The sequence below is a fragment of the Podarcis liolepis genome, assembly GCF_965112155.1.
Source record: "Podarcis liolepis genome assembly, chromosome: 5".
Classification (NCBI taxonomy): Eukaryota; Metazoa; Chordata; class Lepidosauria; order Squamata; family Lacertidae; genus Podarcis; species Podarcis liolepis.
The window spans coordinates 81288328-81306378 of record NC_139556.1 but is presented as its reverse complement, the minus strand read 5'-3'; the positions used below and the strand labels follow the sequence as shown (position 1 = coordinate 81306378).

The window sequence follows — 18051 nt, the reverse complement described above, 5'->3', positions numbered from 1 at the left end:
TGGAAGTGAGGGAGAAAAGCAAGCTCCAGGACATTAAGGAGATACAGTGGTACCTCAGGTTACAGATGCTTAAGGTTACAGACTCCGCTAACCCAGAAATAGTGCTTCAGGTTAAGAACTTTGCTTCAGGATGAGAACAGAAATCGTGCTCCGGTGGGGCGGCAGCAGCAGGAGTCCCCATTAGCTAAAGTGGTGCTTCAGGTTAAGAACAGTTTCAGGTTAAGAACGGACCTCCGGAACGAATTAAGTACTTAATCCGAGGTATTGAAATCTGCCTAACACATACTTCCAGGGAACAACCATTAATTCACTCTTTATTTCATTGGCAACATGAAATATTTTTAAAACCCTACAGGTACGCATAAGAAATATTTTTGTATGAAAATGAGATTAAATGCAAGTGATGCATTAATACCAGCCTCCCCCAATGCGATGCCTTCCAGATGTTGTCAGACTCTAGCTCCCATGATCCCTGACTACTGGACATTTTGGTGGGCCTGATGAGATTTGAAATTGGCAGACTAGATTAGGGCATTTTTGGGAATTGCCTCTCCAGTGACAGTGAGCTTGGTGAATTCATATACCACCATAATCCACATTGTTTTTGTTAAGAGTTGCTTTCTGCGCTTGTCACAGGCTAATTGACCGCTTGAGGACATGCTCTTGCCTTTACACGTTCTCCTCTTGAATGTGCTTAACTGAAAGGCTGCTGTGTCTTCTCCCATCGGAGCAAGAGGATTTTTCCGTAGGGCCCCCCCCCCCCCGGTATCTGTTGGAGGAGGGAGAGGCTGCCTCAGCAACACCCACTCAAAAGGAGCTGAATGATGGAGAGCACTTAACACACTGCTCTGTCTTTTCTCATGATTCACACAAACTTTCCAGGTATAGTTGCCTTCCATTTCAGGCACTGAGCGAATCTGCAGGGAGAGATGGAGACTGTGGGCTGAATCCAACCAAGGCAGAGTTCACATTACCGCCTTTGAGCAAAGCAAAAAGTTTTTTTGTGTGTGGTGAACGGTGTTAGAAACTCAGATACATAAACTAGACGCCAAATGGCTCTTAAATCAAGGTTGCAGTTCCCAAAACTGAATGTCTAGTTGCCATTTGGGGGGGGGGGCAAGACAGCTCTAAACTCTTATTTTTCAAATGATGGGACTGGTTGATTCTCAGTTAAACATCTGGCTAGTTCAGATGACAACCTTGAGCTAGATCATGGGTAGGCAAACTAATTGTGTTTTTACATGAGTGGAATGTGTCCTTTATTTAAAACACATCTCTGGGTTATTTGTGGGGCATAGGAATTCATTCTTTTTTCTTCTTCAAAATATAGTCTGGCCCCTGACAAAGTTTGAGGGACAGTGGACCGGCCCCCTGCTGAAAAAGTTTGCTGACCCCTGAGCTAGATTAAGAGCTCTGAGAACTTAAAGAAGAAAAGCCACTTGATCCAGGGACAGTCCACACATATATTGCCCTGTTCTGACCTCTTTTTCTTAATGGCGACTGCTCCTGCTCAGGCTGCACAGAAAAAGCACTTTGGTTCCAGAAATTCATTTTCCAATTGTGCAGCTAAAATGTAACTGATAGAATTCTACAGGATGGAGTATTAGTGTGTGAAAACAGTTCAGATCCAAGGATCTCCATTCTGGTGCCACTTCTGTAAATCGTTCCATGCAATTCCACCTTTCATATATCGATTATCCACTCTCTCTTTTTTATATATATAAATTTTTATTAGTTTTTTAACATATCATTTTCAACAGTAATTAAACATACTTTTACATCTTATACATTTTTTTTTGACTTCCATCAATCACATCTGAAAATTTTCCAATCTAATCACTTAGTACAGTGGTGCCTCGCAAGACGAAATTAATCCGTTCTGTGAGTCTCTTCGTCTAGCGGTTTTTTCGTCTTGCGAAGCAACCCTATTAGCGGATTAGCGGATTAGCGCTATTAGCGGTTTAGTGGCTATTAAAGGCTTAGCGGCTTAGCGGCTAAAAGGGTATTAGCGGATTAGCGGCTTAGAAAAAGGGGGGAAGCGAAAAAAATCGCAAGACTCGCAAGACGTTTTCGTCTTGCGAAGCAAGCCCATAGGGAAATTCGTCTTGCGAAGCGCATCGAAAAACGGAAAACCCTTTTGTCTAGCGGGTTTTTCGTCTTGCGAGGCATTTGTCTTGCGGGGCACCATTGTATACATTTCTTACTTTCCCTATTACATTTAAATCTCCTAACTAATATCTCTCTTCTTTTTCTACTTTCATCTATTTCTCCTTACAAAACCTCTTGTAGTCCTACTGACGTAATTTGTTGATTACAGTTGCTCTTCAAATAATTCGTATACTTCTCCCAATCTTCTGTGAATCTCTGGTCCCGCTGGTTTCAAATCCTTCCTGTCATTTTATCCAATTCTGCGTAGTCCATTAATTTTATCTGCCATTCTTCTTTTGTCAGAATTTCTTCTTGCTTCCATTTCTGGGCTAACAATACTCTTGCTGCTGTTGTTGATGAATCTCCATTCTCATGGTACAGAAACAGCATGAGAAGGAGAATTCACTACTGTGTCACTACTGGGAAATGCAGCTTGATTCACAGTGTGCTTTGGGGTAACTTTATTGGGACAGGGTGGGCTATAGAGGTATAATTAAAGCATGTACTTGCTGAAGACAGGGGCTTCACATCTTCCATAAAAGTGAACTTGAATCTTAATAATAATAATAATAATAATAATAATAATAATAATAAACCTTTATTGTCACTACACCACCTGTGTGCAGTGAAATTAAACGAGCCCCCCCATACACTCAGTCTTGTACACACTCTGTGTGCTTGTCAGAATTCAATTGCACCACTATTCCCCCCCCCCCATTCAGCAGCCCTACAGCCCACGGATAAAAACTGTTCTTTAACCTGTTGGTGCGGCTGACTATACTTCTGTATCTCCTGCCTGAAGGTAGGAGATTAAGGAGGTGCTGGCTGGGGTGTGAGTCATCCCTAAGAATTTTCCTCACTCTCCTGAGGCAATGGTCTCCCGCAATGTCATCTAGCGTACTCAGGGGACAGCCCATGATATTGTGTGCTGTATTCACCACCCTCTGTAGGGACTCCCTGTCCGTGGCTGTCAAACCAGCGTACCACACTGTAATACAGTATGAAAGGACACTTTCTGTTGTGGACCGGTAGAAGGAGATACAGTGGTACCTCGCAAGACGAATGCCTCGCAAGACGAAAAACGCGCAAGACGAAAGAGTTTTCCGTTTTTTGAGTCGTTCCGCAAGACGAATTTCCCTATGGGCTTGCTTCACAAGACGAAACGTCTTGCGAGTTCTTGCGAGTTTGTTTCCTTTTTCTTAAAGCCGCTAATAACCGCTAAGCCGTTAATAGCCGCTAAGCCGCTAATAGCCGTGCTTCGCAAGACGAAAAAACCGCAAGACGAAGAGACTCGCGGAACGGATTAATTTCGTCTTGCGAGGCACCACTGTAATCAATTTTTGTCTGACGTTGTTCTTTCGCAAGACTATGAGGAAATGGAGTGTCTGTTGGGCCTTCCTAACCGCCTGGGTTGTATTGATTTTCCAAGTGAGGTCTTCACTAAGGTAGACTCCCAGGAATTTAAAGGAAGATACTCTCTCCACACAGCACCCCCTGATATACAACGGGGCTAGTTCCCCTCTCTTCCTTCGAAACTCCAACACCATCTCCTTTTTCTTACTGATATTTAGGTGAAAGTTGTTCTCTAGGCACCATGTCGAGACTTATTGAACCTCCTCCCTATACGCTGATTCATCTTCACATGCAAGTGAATGGATGGGATCGCAAGACATTTGTGCCTTTCCTCCTTACTAGACTGTGAAAGGGTTCGTCATAATATATGCAAAAATCTGCAGCTTTTCCTAGTAACTTGCATCACTCTGGCTGGCTTTCCTGCTTACACAGTGGCTCTCTCAGACCCTGCATGAGCTGGAAGTGGAACAGATCCCGTGTCCTCTGAGAGAGACCTAGAGAGACTTTTAGTACCTGAGCCAGTATCCAGTGCCGAACCTATTAGGCAAGTAGATATATCTCCTCTTTTATATTTTGCCCTTCAGGGTTCCTGCACGGGGAATCTGTGCCTGACAAATCAAGAGCTACCTTTATAGTTCAAAATCCTGTGTGCTCTTGAGTTAGCCTGGAGGGAACAACAGAGGTTGGTGCAGGAAAATCCAGCGCCTTTTGCTGCTATCGTTAGATCTAAATCATTTTGGGAGGGAGGCAGAGCAGAAGAGAATGTATTCAAGATGTAAAAAATAAATAAAAATGATTTTATGCTATGGATCTGGGTGTTTTCATAGTCTACCCCTGGGCATAATCAGACATGAAATCAGAAGTTGCTTTTTATCTGCTCCGGTGGCTGAGATAGTTATCTCACAAATTAACCCTTCTTGGAGGTCGACAGCCCCTTGCTGCTATATAGGAGGAGCATTTGCTCTGAAGAGGTAGAGAGTGATTAATGTACATTTTTTTATTAGCAAGGCTCAGCAGGAGGATCTTTTGATGTCTAACACTGATTGCTTAATAACAAATTACTCTCCTTTTCTTGACCTCTGGAGAAGGTTTCACACTGGGGTTGAAGATGATTGTTTTACCACACGTTCTTCCAAAACTGCAGGATGATACCCTGACTTGTTTGCATGCATCTGGAGAAGGACTCTGAGAGTATTTCCTGTGGTGTGATCCTGTAGGTGCATGACTTCTGGAGCTACATGGGCAGAGTCTGTTGTGTGTTCCCTTCCTATTCATTCATCACTATGAGAGAGGACAGTGACTAGGTTTGGAGCACTCATGCAATTTGCCCTGTACTCATTTTTTGCTTCATTCTTGCAGGCTCCCCTGCAACACCGGCTCTCACATCAGGAAAGCTGCTCTACGGCTCTTTATTCTGCTTTCCTGACATTTCCTCACTTGTTAATTTCTGCTTTTTCGTGTGATCTTTCACACAACATAAAAAACCACTTCTGGAAATCCAGTGCAACCTGGCAGAAGTTTAGCGTTGATTTCCAGGAAAGATTTGTTTGCAACCCTGTTAACTCAGAAAACCACAGGAGCACTGCGTTGCAGTTTCATGTGTTGACATTTTGGGGCAATATCACAGCATACAGCTTTTCCCCGCTGTTTAAATTTGAGTGCAACGTGGCGCTGTTATTGATCAGAAAGCCACAACGCAACAGGCACTGCGGTGTAAAAGGAACGTTAGGAATCTGGACAGATGTGTTGGCATTAGAACCACTAAAACTAACGCAACAAGCCCCATGTCTGAATCCAGCTTGTGAAGACAGTCAGAGCCTCTTGGGCTTGCCGATTGGAAGGTTGGTGGTTCGAATCCCCACAATGGAGTGAGCTTCCGTTGCCCTGTCCCAGCTTCTGCCAACCTAGCAGTTCGAAAGCACACCAGTGCAAGTAGATGAATAGGTACCGCTGTGGCGGGAAGGTAAATGGCATTTCCATGCGCTTTGGCTTCTGTCATGGTGTTCCATTGCACCAGTAGCAGTTTAGTCATGCTGGCCACATGACCCGGAAAGCTGTCTGTGGACAAATACTGGCTCCCTCGTCCTGAAAGTGAGATGAGCGCCGCAACCCCCTAGTTGCCTTTGACTGGACTTAACTGTCCTTTACCTTTTACCTTACCCCCCTCCTGAGTCAGATTCCAGGCCCCCTTCCCCTGGTGCACACTTGTCTGTGTCCTTCCCACCCCCGACATCTGTCTTGATAAGAGGCAGTTCTTCCCATTTAAAGTTACCATTTGGAAAATGGCCCTCTGTATTTGGCCTTGGTTTTGAGACGAGGCTGCCTTGTCCCTATGAATATTGAGCCTCCAGTCCTGCTGTAGGGCTTCCCTTAGGTATCTAGTTAGTAACTGGGAGAACAGGATGATGGGCCAGATGGAACTTCTGGTGTGATTCAGAGGAGATGCTCTTATGTCCTTCTTGTTAGAAGCACCTTTCCTCTGTGCTTATTTCACATCATTTTTCATTCTTTCAAATCGAGTGAAAACCAAACCATTGTGAATTTTTGTAGATGGAATTCTTAGGTGTATCTCAGCATAAAATTTGAGTCTTTGTTGTTCTGGAGATATTAAGGAGAATGTGTGGCTCTGTTCTGCCCAATGGTTCGGTAAGCAAGTCTGCTCCTACCTTCCAGCATTCTAGTCTAGCTGCTCTGAAGTGTAATTGAAGAAGGAGAGTGATTGCTTGTTCCTAATTGAGAAGAACCGTAGCAGGAAGCTATGTGGTGTTTGATAGCAGTCCTCTAGACTAACAATATCTGCACATGATTAAAGGTAAGACCCTTTTCGACGTACTGATTTCTGGATTCATCTGAATTTAATTGCAAGCCTCTTTCACAGGTGCATGTCATATCTGTTACAATAGCACCATTGTGGTCTGGATTCTGTGAATTAATCTGCACCATAGACTGTTTTTGCTTTGCAAAAGAGGCTTTTGTTCTTTGCAGTTTTAAAGATTTTCTGACCAGCATTATCTCTAAAGTGAAAGAGTATATTATCAGAAATAGCAAATGCTCATAGCAGCCTTCCCTAACTTTTCACACCTCCAGATGTTTCGGACTACAATTCCCATCATCCACAGACAGCACAGCCGCCTGGAAGTTCCTGAATCAACTCTAGTCAGTATTAGATTGTATTAGAATGGCAGACACAAGAGACAGGGCCTATTTTGTGGTGATCCTGTGGAAAGCCCCCCCCCCCCCTAGGTCAATACATAAGGCAGCGTAATGACTTTTAAACTTAAAGACTTAAAAAGAAATCCAAACTGCTTTTTGTGTCAGTATTTGTGTTGGTACTTTTCTCCTGGTGGTTTTTAAATGTGCTCTTTTTATGCTCTCTGTTTTCGCACTTGTATTATTTTAGTCAGCTTGTTACTGGTTCTTCCTGCTGCTGTGATGATTTTTATATGAGTTATATAGTGTCTCAAATGTTTATATTTTTGTGATTTGTAATGTTATCAGTTGTTAACTATTTTTAATGTGGCCATCTGTCATGGATGCTTTAGCTGAGATTGCCACATTGCAGAGGGTTGGACTAGATGACTCTTGGGGTCTTTTCCAATTCCACAGTTCTACGATTCTATGATTGAGATCTGCCTTGGAAGGACAATCCTGAAAGGCAGCCTATAAATATGGAAAATTAAAAAAATCATAACTGAATTAGCTGCAGCCAGCAAGGTCACTGTGGATGGGTCAGGGATGGTGGAATCTGTAGCCGATGGGCATCTGCAGAACTGCCATCTTGTTTTCCCTTGGCTTAGGCTTTTAGAATCCTGGACCAGATTGAAACGTTAACTCTTCACACTTTTCTTTCAGTGGTACAATGGCTTTCTATCGAAAAGCTGTTCCCCGTTGTAGTGGTGATGATTAAGCTGTGTAAACTCATTAGGCATGTTTGATTAATAAAACTTATGTTCTGCGTGGTATAATGAAGTGGCTGAATATTTGCAACAGTTTTTGGCAATTAGCCTAATTTAGAGTTAAGTGGTTACTTCTTTTTCTTCCGTGCTTGATTTTTTTTTTTAAAAAAGGCTTACTACCAATGTGGTTTTGAATAAAAAAATTCCCTCGCTTTCACAGTCTCATCACAACTGTCATGGTTGCAATGTCTAGTTGTTCACAAAAATGGCACTGCAAAAGGAGCAAAAGTGTGTGGGGGGGTGTGGTTTAAAATTTTAGCTACTGGATGAGGCCAGCTAGTCTATTATCCTGTTGTCATAGTGGCCAATCAGATGCTTACCTTGGTTCTCAAACTTAATCCGTTCCGGAAATCCATTCCAAAACCAAGGCGCGCTTTCCCATAGAAAGTAATGCAAAATGGATTAATCCATTCCAGACTTTTAAAAACAACCCTTAAAACAGCAATTTAACATGAATTTTACTATCTAATGAGACCATTGATCCATAAAATGAAAGCAATAAACAATATATTGCAGTCACACAATCAGTCAATCAATCAATCAATCAATCAATCAATCAATCGCTGAACTGGGTTCCACACAGTCACAAAAACAAAAATGCAAAATAAATAGCAAAAAACAGACAGACCTCAGCGTAATACTCAAAACGAAAGTGTGGCACTCAAATCGGAAGCGTAACTCTCAAAACGGAGCATGTTCGGCTTCCGAAAAAAGCTTGCAAACCGGAAGACTTACTTCCAGGTTTGCAGTGTTTGGGTTCCAAGTTGTTTGAGTACCAAGGTGTTTGAGAAGCAAGGTACCACTGTATAGGGAACCTGCAAGCAGGAACTGGGTGCAACAGCACTTTGCACTCCTGCAGTTTCTAAACTGACTTAGTGGGCTCATGCAAGCTCCCATTCCTTCAGCTCCAGCCCCTAAACTTGCAGTGATGCTGACCTACCTTACAGGATGGCTGTTGGAAGGCATCTTGACATAGGGCAGGCAAACTGCTTTGTATCGTTTGAAATGTGCTACATTGACACCCGGCGTTAGGATAAGGAAATCATAGTCAGGCAGTGTCCTTGCACAAGAGACAAGTTGTTCAGTGTCCTCAGACTAGGGATGGAGGAATCTGTCTATTTCTGGTCTGTGACCCTTTTCTATGGGTTCACGCATAAGTCTCCTGCCCCCTTTTTCTGCATTAATTTGTTCATTTTAAATCTACACTAAGACTTGGATTTAAATACATATTTTAAAATGCATTGTTCCGCCTGGCCTTTGGTTTGGACTCGGTCCGACCCTTATGTTTCCCTCCCCTTATGCTCTTGATTTATCAGCTACTTTAAAATGAGGCTGCATTTTAAATTGCATTTTAACCTGTATTTTAAATTGGTTTTTCTTTTTCTTCTCTGCACCCCTCTTTCCCCCCTATTTTGTTTTTACTGTGATTTTATTGGTGTTAGCCGCCCTGAGCCCAGCTCTGGCCAGGGAGGGCGGGGTATAAATAAAATGTATTATTATTATTATTATTATTATTATTATTATTATTATTATTATTATTATCATCATCATCATCACCATCATCATCAATTGTATTTCAACATTATTGTTTTTTTGAAGGCAAAATCTTCACTGGAGCATTTAGGAAGTGCAAAAGCTGACGGATGACTTATGTTCTGATCTGCACATTTGTCTAGGAGGTGTGGATCCAGTCAGTTCATATCAGCGTTCAGAAAGCATACATTTCCTCAAGCATCCCAAACTCAGACTGAGCATGCTCTGAGGCTGTTTTGGACCTCATGGACAAGGTTTGGCTCTTGGCTGTCAGCTGACTTCAGCGCCCAGGCAGGCTGGCGCTGCCAGCTAGAGAACGCCCTTGAACCACAGAGCTCTGTCTGTCAGGCTTACAGTGCAAACAGGGAACTCTGTGGCATAGGAAGTGTGGAACTGGATTTTGACCAAGGCAGACCTTGGCTCAAGACACATGTGGAACACTCTGGAGAACCATTATAACCCCCATACAGGCACACCTATCACCAATGCCCTGTGTCTTACGATAAAGGTAAAGGTACCCCTTCCCGTACGGGCCAATCGTGACCGACTCTGGGGTTGCGCGCCCATCTCGCTTAAGAGGCCGGGGGCCAGCGCTGTCCAAAGACACTTCCGGGTCACGTGGCCAGCGTGACGAAGCTGCTCTGGTGAACCTGCACCAGCGCAGCACACGGAAACGCCGTTTACCTTCCCACTATAAAGCGGTACCTATTTATCTACTTGCACTTAAGAGTGCTTTCGAACTGCTAGGTGGGCAGGAGCTGGGACCGAATGACGGGAGCTCACCCCACCGCGGGGATTCGAACCGCCGACCATACGATCGGCAAGTCCTAGGCTCTGAGGTTTTACCCACAGCGCCACCCGCGTCCCCAGTGTCTTATGATACTGCTATTTAAAAAGGTATTCTGATATTAACTGTAAGCTCCCTTGGAAGGCTTTGTATTCTGAAAGGTAGGATATTAACAATCAATCATGGCTACCAGCCACAATGGTTATGCCATACCGCCACTCTCAGACACAATACGCCTCTTGCTGGAAATCACAGGAGGGGAGAAGGCTCTTGTGTACGGGTCTTGCTTGCGGGTTTCCCACAAGCATCTGGTTGGCCACTGTGAGAACAGGATGCTGGACTAGATGAGCCTAGATGATCCTACTGTTGGGATGTATCCAAGGAAATGGGGGCAATTGGCAGGCCCCCAGCTGGCTCCGGCCGGCAGCCGGGTGATCTCCGAGCTTCAGAAACCTTTAGAAGCTGAGCACACAAGCCAGCAGAGAAAAAGACTCTTCGCAACAGAAGGGCAGATAGAGGCTGTGTAAAGAGTATTTACAGGCATTTTATTCAGCATCAGGACAACGGGAAAAACATGTCTTCTCCCCTTCGTGTCCAAGCAAACAGCTTAAGCAAAAGCTATACACACAACGGAAGTTCCCAGCAAGCTGTGCTGGAATGTAAACAGACGTGTGACATACAACTACTCCACACACCTGTTAAGGTGGAACGGAATATCGTAACACCCACAAGGCTCTTTATTGGTAGATTTCACAATTGTGATTCAGGGAAGCCATGAGCTTTAGAAAAAAAAGTTCACATTGCTTTCAGAGACTTCAAAGCAGGGTTGGTTAAAGCTGCTATAAGAAGCATACAGATTTCCTGCATTGTAGGCAGTGTTAGAAACCCAAGATACGTAGACTATGCACTAAATGGCACCTTAAACCTAGGTTACGGTTGCCACAATGGAATGTCTAGGCACCATTTATTTATTATTTACAAAATTATGAAGCTGAAAATGAATTGTGTATATCACCAGCACTATGGAGATTATAGTCATCATTCTGGCATCCAGAGATCTCCACCTTGTCACAATTGGCCCGGGGAAATTTCTAACACTGAATAGGGGGTTGGACTAGATGACCATCAGGGACCCTTCCAACTCTATGATTCTATGAAAAATGTTCTGTCTCAAGACTGGGGAAAGTGTAACAGAATAAATGGAAATGATGGCAGGGAGAAAAGAAGCTCAGGTATACCCTTGACATAGGCACAAATAATTCCATGGATAGACAGTCACAAGCATATGTCCTGCTATGTTTTGTTATATAACAGGCCCCCAAAGTAGAATAACAACCGACAGCTTCGTGATGCTAGGGGGTAAGCTGAATTATAGTCTAGATATTAGCACTGCACTTTGGGATTTAGATAAAGTGCACTCTCAGAAGGAAAAAAGGAAAAGAATAAATAGCATTAGCTGTGGATGCTCAGAGTGCAAGTTACAGTTCGCTAGCAGAGACGGATCAGGGGCTGATGGGAATTGAAGTCCAACGGGACTTGAGGCTCCTCATCGCTACCCCAAAGAATTAAGTGTAATACGTCTTTCATCTGCACAACAACCCAGTGAGGAAGGGTAAGGCTGACAATGACTGGCTTCAAAGGTGCGTAGGGATTTGAACCCGAGTATTTCAGGGTGAAATCCTGTACTCATAACTAATGGACCTCACTGGCATATGCTAACCAGTATGTCAGCCACTTTCCTGTGGCTGGATCCCACAATGCACTGCTTAATGTTTGGATTAAGGCGTGGGCAACTTCAGACCTGGGGGCCAAATATGGCCCTTCAAGCCCCTCTCGCTGGCCCCCTGGCCCCTCAATAGGCAGGTCCATTCCCCTTCCACACCCCCACTTGCCCTGCTTGGCATCCTCCTTGAGTGCTTTTACCTGGCCTTTGAACTCTGATAATGCTTCCTGCTTGCCTAAAGGGAGAATAGAACCACGTGTGTATGTAGGAATTTAGACTATTGTACAAAGTTGGAAGCTACTTTAATTACTTCATCCACCTTCGCATCTGGCCCTGCCTACCACTAGCACATGGCCCCCAGAAGATCTCTCAGAAGGGAATTGGTGTTTGAAACTCAGATGTATAAACTAGGCGCCAAATAGCTCCTTAAACCATGGTTGCAGTTGCCAAAATGGAATGTCTAGTTGCCATTTTGGGGCAAGACAGCTCTAAAGCTTTATTTTTTCAAATGATGGACTGATTGATTCTTGGTTAAACATCTGTCTAGTTCAGTGACAACCATAAGCTAAGTTAAGGATGTTGAGAACTGAAAGGAAGAATAGTCACTTGATCCAGGGACAGTCCACATATCTATTGTCATATGTGGATTGGCTGCATTGGCTCCCAGTATGTTTCTGAGCACAATTCAAAGTGTTGGTGCTGACCTTTAAAGCCCTAAACGGCCTCAGTCCAGTATACCTGAAGGAGCGTCTCCACCCCCATCGTTCAGCCCGGACACTGAGGTCCAGCGCTGAGGGCCTTCTGTGAGCTCCCTCATTGCGAGAAGTGAGGATACAGGGAACCAGACAGAGGGCCTTCTCGGTAGTGGCGCCCACCCTGTGGAACACCCTCCCTACAGATGTGAAGGAAATAAGCAGCTATCTTCTCTTTAAAAGACATCTGAAGGGAGCCCTGTTTAGGGAAGTTTTAAATATTTAATGCTGTATTGTTTTTAACACTTGATTAGAAGCTGCCCAAAGTGGCTGGGGAAAGTCAGCCAGATGAGCGGGGCATAAATAATAAATTAATATTATTATGATTATTATTGGCCTGTTCCAACCTCTTTTTCTTAATGGCGACTGCTCCTGCTCAGGCTGCGCAGAAAAAGCACTTTGGTTCCATAAATTCATTTTCTGACTGTGCAGATAAAATAGAACTGATAGAATTCTACAAGGTGGGGGTATTAGTGTGTGAAAACAGTTCAAATCCAAGGATCTCTAAATGGTGGAGGTGTCAGGCTCCATCTTGGTACCCAGGCATCTTCACCTGGTCTCAAGTGGTCGAAAGCCACCTGCAAAATGCACCTGGCTAATTTCGAACGCCAAAGGGAATGTGAAAAAAGTTTCCCACCTCTGGTCTGGATAAAATATGACATGGGGGTTATTTGGGAAAGAGCCATGTCATAGCTAGTATCCAAAGTTATGGGGCATCATTTATTCAGGAAGCCAGCTGCTTTCCCACTCTCAGTAAAATATGCCTCGTTTAGGCATCCTTTCCAATGCTGTGCTTTTATTTTTGTTATTATGGCTGCTTTGTAACTTTGCTGTTGATGCTGCATAGTGCTTTTATTTCTGTCGTTCTCCAGATCCAGTCTACAGGTCTGCTGTGGGCCTGAAAGGAAGAAAATATATAATATTTCAGTAAATACCCACCTGGGATTTGTGGTGCTGCTTGCTAGTGAATTAAAATTTCTGATTGTTTGGACATTTCATTGTTACTGAATTTTGTTGGATTTGTGCCTCTGGCCTTCATGTTGTTTATACCACTTAGGTATTTAATTTAGAAGTACAGTTTAGCTTCCTTTTTTAATAATTACACTTCCATTGTTGGGCAGTGCTCTTTATGACTGATCTAATCTTCCCTTCATTTGAATGATGGTAACATTAATAATTCTATAAAAGCCAGTCACTGTAAACCTGCTTTTCCCTCTGGGATTGTAATTTTTAAGGGTTGCATTTTAAAAAGGAAAAAAATAATAATGCATTAGGCCTCTAATGGAAGAGCATTTTCCTCGGCTTGTAAAATCAAAGTTTATTTCCATTTGTAATTCTGCAGCAAATAATTGTACAGTTTGTTATACTATTTTTCTCTCTGGTTATGTAAGTGTGATTACGTGCTTATCCACCATAACTCCAAGGTGTTTTCCCTGGTCAAATGTTAACAGCTCAGTATGTGCAAAATTAGAGATGTTTGTCCCCCACTTTAACTTGCTCTATATTGAACCACATTTGCCATTTTTGTTGTCTATCCACCCAACTTGGAGAGGCTCTTTTTGAGATCCTCAAGAAATCTTTCGGCAAGAAGGATTGTGGGATAAGAGAAGTCTTGGGAGATCTCATATATCTTCTTAAGGTGACAGCAAGTGTTTATTTGTGCCAATTATTTATTTCAACCACACTCAGAGTATGACTTAGCTGGATCTTGCCCTTATGAGCAGCAGCACACAGTGGCTGCATCTGGGTGATCAAATCTTGGCTAAATTAACTAGGAAGTGCATGAGGTTCGTTCACTTGCACACAACCCCGTTGGTCCTTCCTTCATCAAGCAGTAAAACAAACCATGAAGTTTTAGCAAACCATAGTTTCCCATTATCTGTGAACAGGGAACCATGGTGAAGCAGGAACTGAATACAATCTCTTTCAAAGAGAAGCTGATGTATGCTGCCTACTCTAATAAAATGTTCTTGTTCTCTAGAGTTGTTTCTTTTTAACACAAGGTTGTGGCTGCCACTCGGCTCATGTCAGTGGCTTTCCACTATCCTTGTGGATGGGCATTTATTTTGGAACCTTTTGTAAGTGAGAATGAAATGCATCATGAACTGCAATTTCTCGACTTTGCTGTTGAAAATGAAGTTTTTATAAGTTAACTTGGAGGCAATAGTCTCCTCTTGTAGTTACTCCCCAGCACTAATATTCCATGGCAATTCCACCATTGCAAACACAGGTTCCATGTTGCCAGTGGTAGACCCAGTGGTTCTCCATAGCCATTGATGGACAAACCTATGGACACATGCACCATAGGTTGTGTACCACTATGGTTTGGGAAAATGCATCTATTTTATTGTGATGCCTGACAAAGTCTACTGCATGGGTAAGGAAACTAAGGTCCGGGGGCCGGATCCAGCCCAATTGCCTTCTAAATCTGGCCCGCGGACAGTCCAGGAATCAGCATGTTTTTACATGAGTAAAATGTGTCCTTTTATTTAAAATGCATCTCTGGGTTATTTGTGGGGCCTGCCTGGTGTTTTTACATGAGTAGAATGTGTGCTTTTATTTAAAATGCATCTCTGGGTTATTTGTGGGGCATAGGAATTCGTTCATTTATTTTTCCCCCTTCAGAATATAGTCTAGCCCCCCACAAGGTCTGAGGGACAGTGGACCGGCCCCCTGATGAAAATGTTTGCTGATCCCTGGTCTACTGAACCTTTCTGTTTATTTTATTTCCTCTGCGATAATGCGCTCCATCCACTCATTGCTCTTTGTTTCTTTATTGTTTGAACGCTGATTGTTTTAAAAAACAATCTTTTTTTTTTTAAAAAAGAGCAGTGCTCTTTCCCAATTCCTCTTTCAGCTGCGTTTTCTTGGGTCAGATTAATTCTACTGGATTTGACCTCTACCCAGATCCCTTGGAAAAGCTCAGTTTTTCTGCATTTTCTCTCTTTGTGTGTCTCGGTGGTTTGGGTGGTGGTGGTGGTGGGGGCATGACCAGAATGGGTGGTGTCCACAGCAATTGCTTAAAAAAAATCCAAATCTACTCACAGGCCTAAAAAGGCACGTGACTGCTGGTCTGAGTCAGTACTATGGGGGAATGAATTCATGGTACCCAGAGCACTTGCAGGACCTTGGAGAGTTCCCGTGTTTCGTTTTGCATTCTTGGGTCTTGCGGGATCGGGGAGATGGGAGTATTGTGAGAGGGCAATTTATTTATTAAGTGTATTATATTTGTATTTCGCCCTTTATCCAAAGATCCCAGGGTGGTTCGAGCATCAAAATACAAACTAAGCACACAATGCATAATAAAAACAAGAAGAAAAACAAAGCAAAGCAACGATCCCTCATCCCAATCTTCCCCTTTCTCCCCCTCCCGCTGCCCCCTGCTGCTCAAGGATGGAGCCAGAGCCTCCACATCCTGTGAACCATTCATCTCACAGCATGAAAGCCCAGGTTCGTGGGTCAAAACCCCCATTGGGTGGGGGAAACAAAGGGTTCCACCATTTAGTTAAATAGGAAGAACTTCCTGATAGTAAGAGCTGTTCGACAGTGGAATTTGCTGCCAAGGAGTGTGGTGGAGTCTCCTTCTTTGGAGGTCTTTAAGCAGAGGCTTGACAACCATATGTCAGGAGTGCTCTGATGGTGTTTCCTGCTTGGCAGGGGGTTGGACTCGATGGCCCTTGTGGTCTCTTCCAACTCTATGATTCTATGCATGTTGAATGCTTGACATATAGCCTCCTTTCAGTATGTCTTGAAAAATAACACCTCATTTTATTTATTTTCCACACCCAATTCTAGAACGTGCTCAGTCAGACAGGCCTCCTTTGCGCCTGCTCGTCTTGGGAATTAGATCTAGAAACTCCTATAATTTCTATAGATATAGATACATTTTTAAAAATCATTTATCATTTGGGGAGTGTTCTGTGGTACAGTGGTACCTCGGGTTACATTCGCTTCAGGTTACAGATGCTTCAGGTTACAGACTCCACTAACCCAGAAATATTACCTCGGGTTAAGAACTTTGCTTCAGGATGAGAACAGAAATCGTGCAATGGTGGCGCAGCGGCGGCGGGAGGCCCCATTAGCTAAAGTGGTGCTTCAGGCTAAGAACAGTTTCAGGTTAAGAACGGACCTCCAGAACGAATTAAGTTCTTAACCCGAGGTATCACTGTATAGCAGTTCACACACACACACACACACACACACACACACACACACACACACTTTGATGTGCAAATGTGTTTTCAAGGTTGCAGAGAATATGTGTGTTTTGAAGCTATCACCAAAGTCCAAGGAATTCCTCTTTTTGGATTGTTTGCTGCCGTCCTCTGATGCTCTCTTTGCACGCTGTAAACCAGGCCCACTTGAATTTTATTACAGTTGCAGGCTTTGCATTATTCAAAGAGAGGCATAAACTGCTTAGAAACGGGCCTTTGGCTTGGAAACAGGCTGCAGAGGGGTTAGTGTCACACAGCCCTGTTATCCGAGCGACTCAGTAATACCAAGGGTCTGTACCAAGGCAATCTCAGGATGTTAAAAGACCTCATTTTACACAGGGATAAATGACAAGCAGAAGGTGGTATTGGCTGCTGCCGCTGCCGCGCAGATTAGAGGGCTCTTTGGACATAAGGCCGTGTGTGGGCTACTACTCAGACTCGCAGCTTAGCGGTCCCAGTCCGGCAGCTTGTGATTTGCTCAGTGCCGCAAAGCGTCGCTTTGGGCTGCGGAATAAATATCACCGGCCTGTTTTAAGAAGCTTCTGAGCAACATCTGGACTCCTCACTCTCCAATGGCGTCTTCTCTGGCTTCCGAGGTCTACCATGTGGTGGGAAGCGTGGGAACTCCACAAGTTTGCCGCTTGGCCCAAATGGGTTGGTACCTCTTTCAGAGTTTCAGATTCAACGTGCTCCCCTTTGCAACTGGGAACCGGAAGACAGGCAGGGCGGGTGGCGGGTGGCGGCAGCAGGATGTCACTGTCAGGTGTGATTCCCACGCTATTTATTTCGACAGATGCTGCCGGCGCTCCGATCTGTTTTTGTTTTCAAAAGATTATTTGAAATGCTTGCGTGATTAGTTTGGGCGTGCTGCTGGGCTGATTCCATTTAAATAGCAAATACTAATTGTTTGGTGTCCCATGCTTTTGCGCGATTCGTTCCTAAATAGCAAGATGCGTCTTTTGTTTTTAGTTTGACTGTCGTTCAAAAACAGCTGTTTTGATTTGCTAAATAAAACGGCTGGCAGCTGCACCTTAATTTACGCTTGCTTGGAAGTATGCCACACTGAGTTCAAGGGAATGGACTATAGGTAAGAATATAAAGGATTGTCGTTATGTGGTCCGCTTTTATGTAGTGTTTGTTAGCAACAACGGTAAGTCCCTCCTAAACAGAGATCACAGAATCGCTACTTTCTTGCTTAAAAGGGAGAATTGCTGATCTTTGATTTTAGGGTTCACACAGTTACGGAGTAGTTCAAGGGTGTTTGTTCTCCATTGTTTAAGAGGGCAGGGCTAGAGTCAAAGGGTGGAAACTGTAGGGACGCAGATTTTGTCTAAACAACCAGCTGAATTTCCTAAATTGCCTTGGGAAGCGGTGGGCTGTCCTTCCCTGGAAGGGTTGTTGCTCACTGTTAGAGCATCTGTTTTCTATGCAGGATGTTCATGACAGCTCCAGGTAGGACCGGAAGAGGAGTTTGGATTTGATATCTCGCTTTATCACTACCCGAAGGAGTCTCAAAGCAGCTAACATTCTCCTTTCCCTTCCTCCCCCACAACAAACACTCTGTGAGGTGAGTGGGGCTGAAAGA

General features: G+C 43.8%; 1 protein-coding gene across 21 annotated transcripts in view; it reads left to right on the top strand.

Annotated features, from left to right (window-relative positions):
• PLCH1 (phospholipase C eta 1) overlaps window positions 1–18051 on the top strand; it is a 140716-nt gene that overhangs the window by 46835 nt on the left and 75830 nt on the right. The window contains exon 1 of one of the 21 annotated variants that reach the window (XM_083503753.1): window positions 3949–4045. The exons of 19 other annotated variants lie outside the window; for them this stretch is intronic. Coding sequence is in view for 1 of the 2 variants with exons in the window: in XM_083503750.1 (XP_083359876.1) it covers window positions 6304–6313 (10 nt within the window). In the remaining variant the exon portion in view is untranslated. Of the gene's footprint in view, window positions 1–3948; window positions 4046–6288; window positions 6314–18051 lie in introns of those variants that run through there. One more of the 21 variants, XM_083503750.1, reaches the window with a different exon arrangement.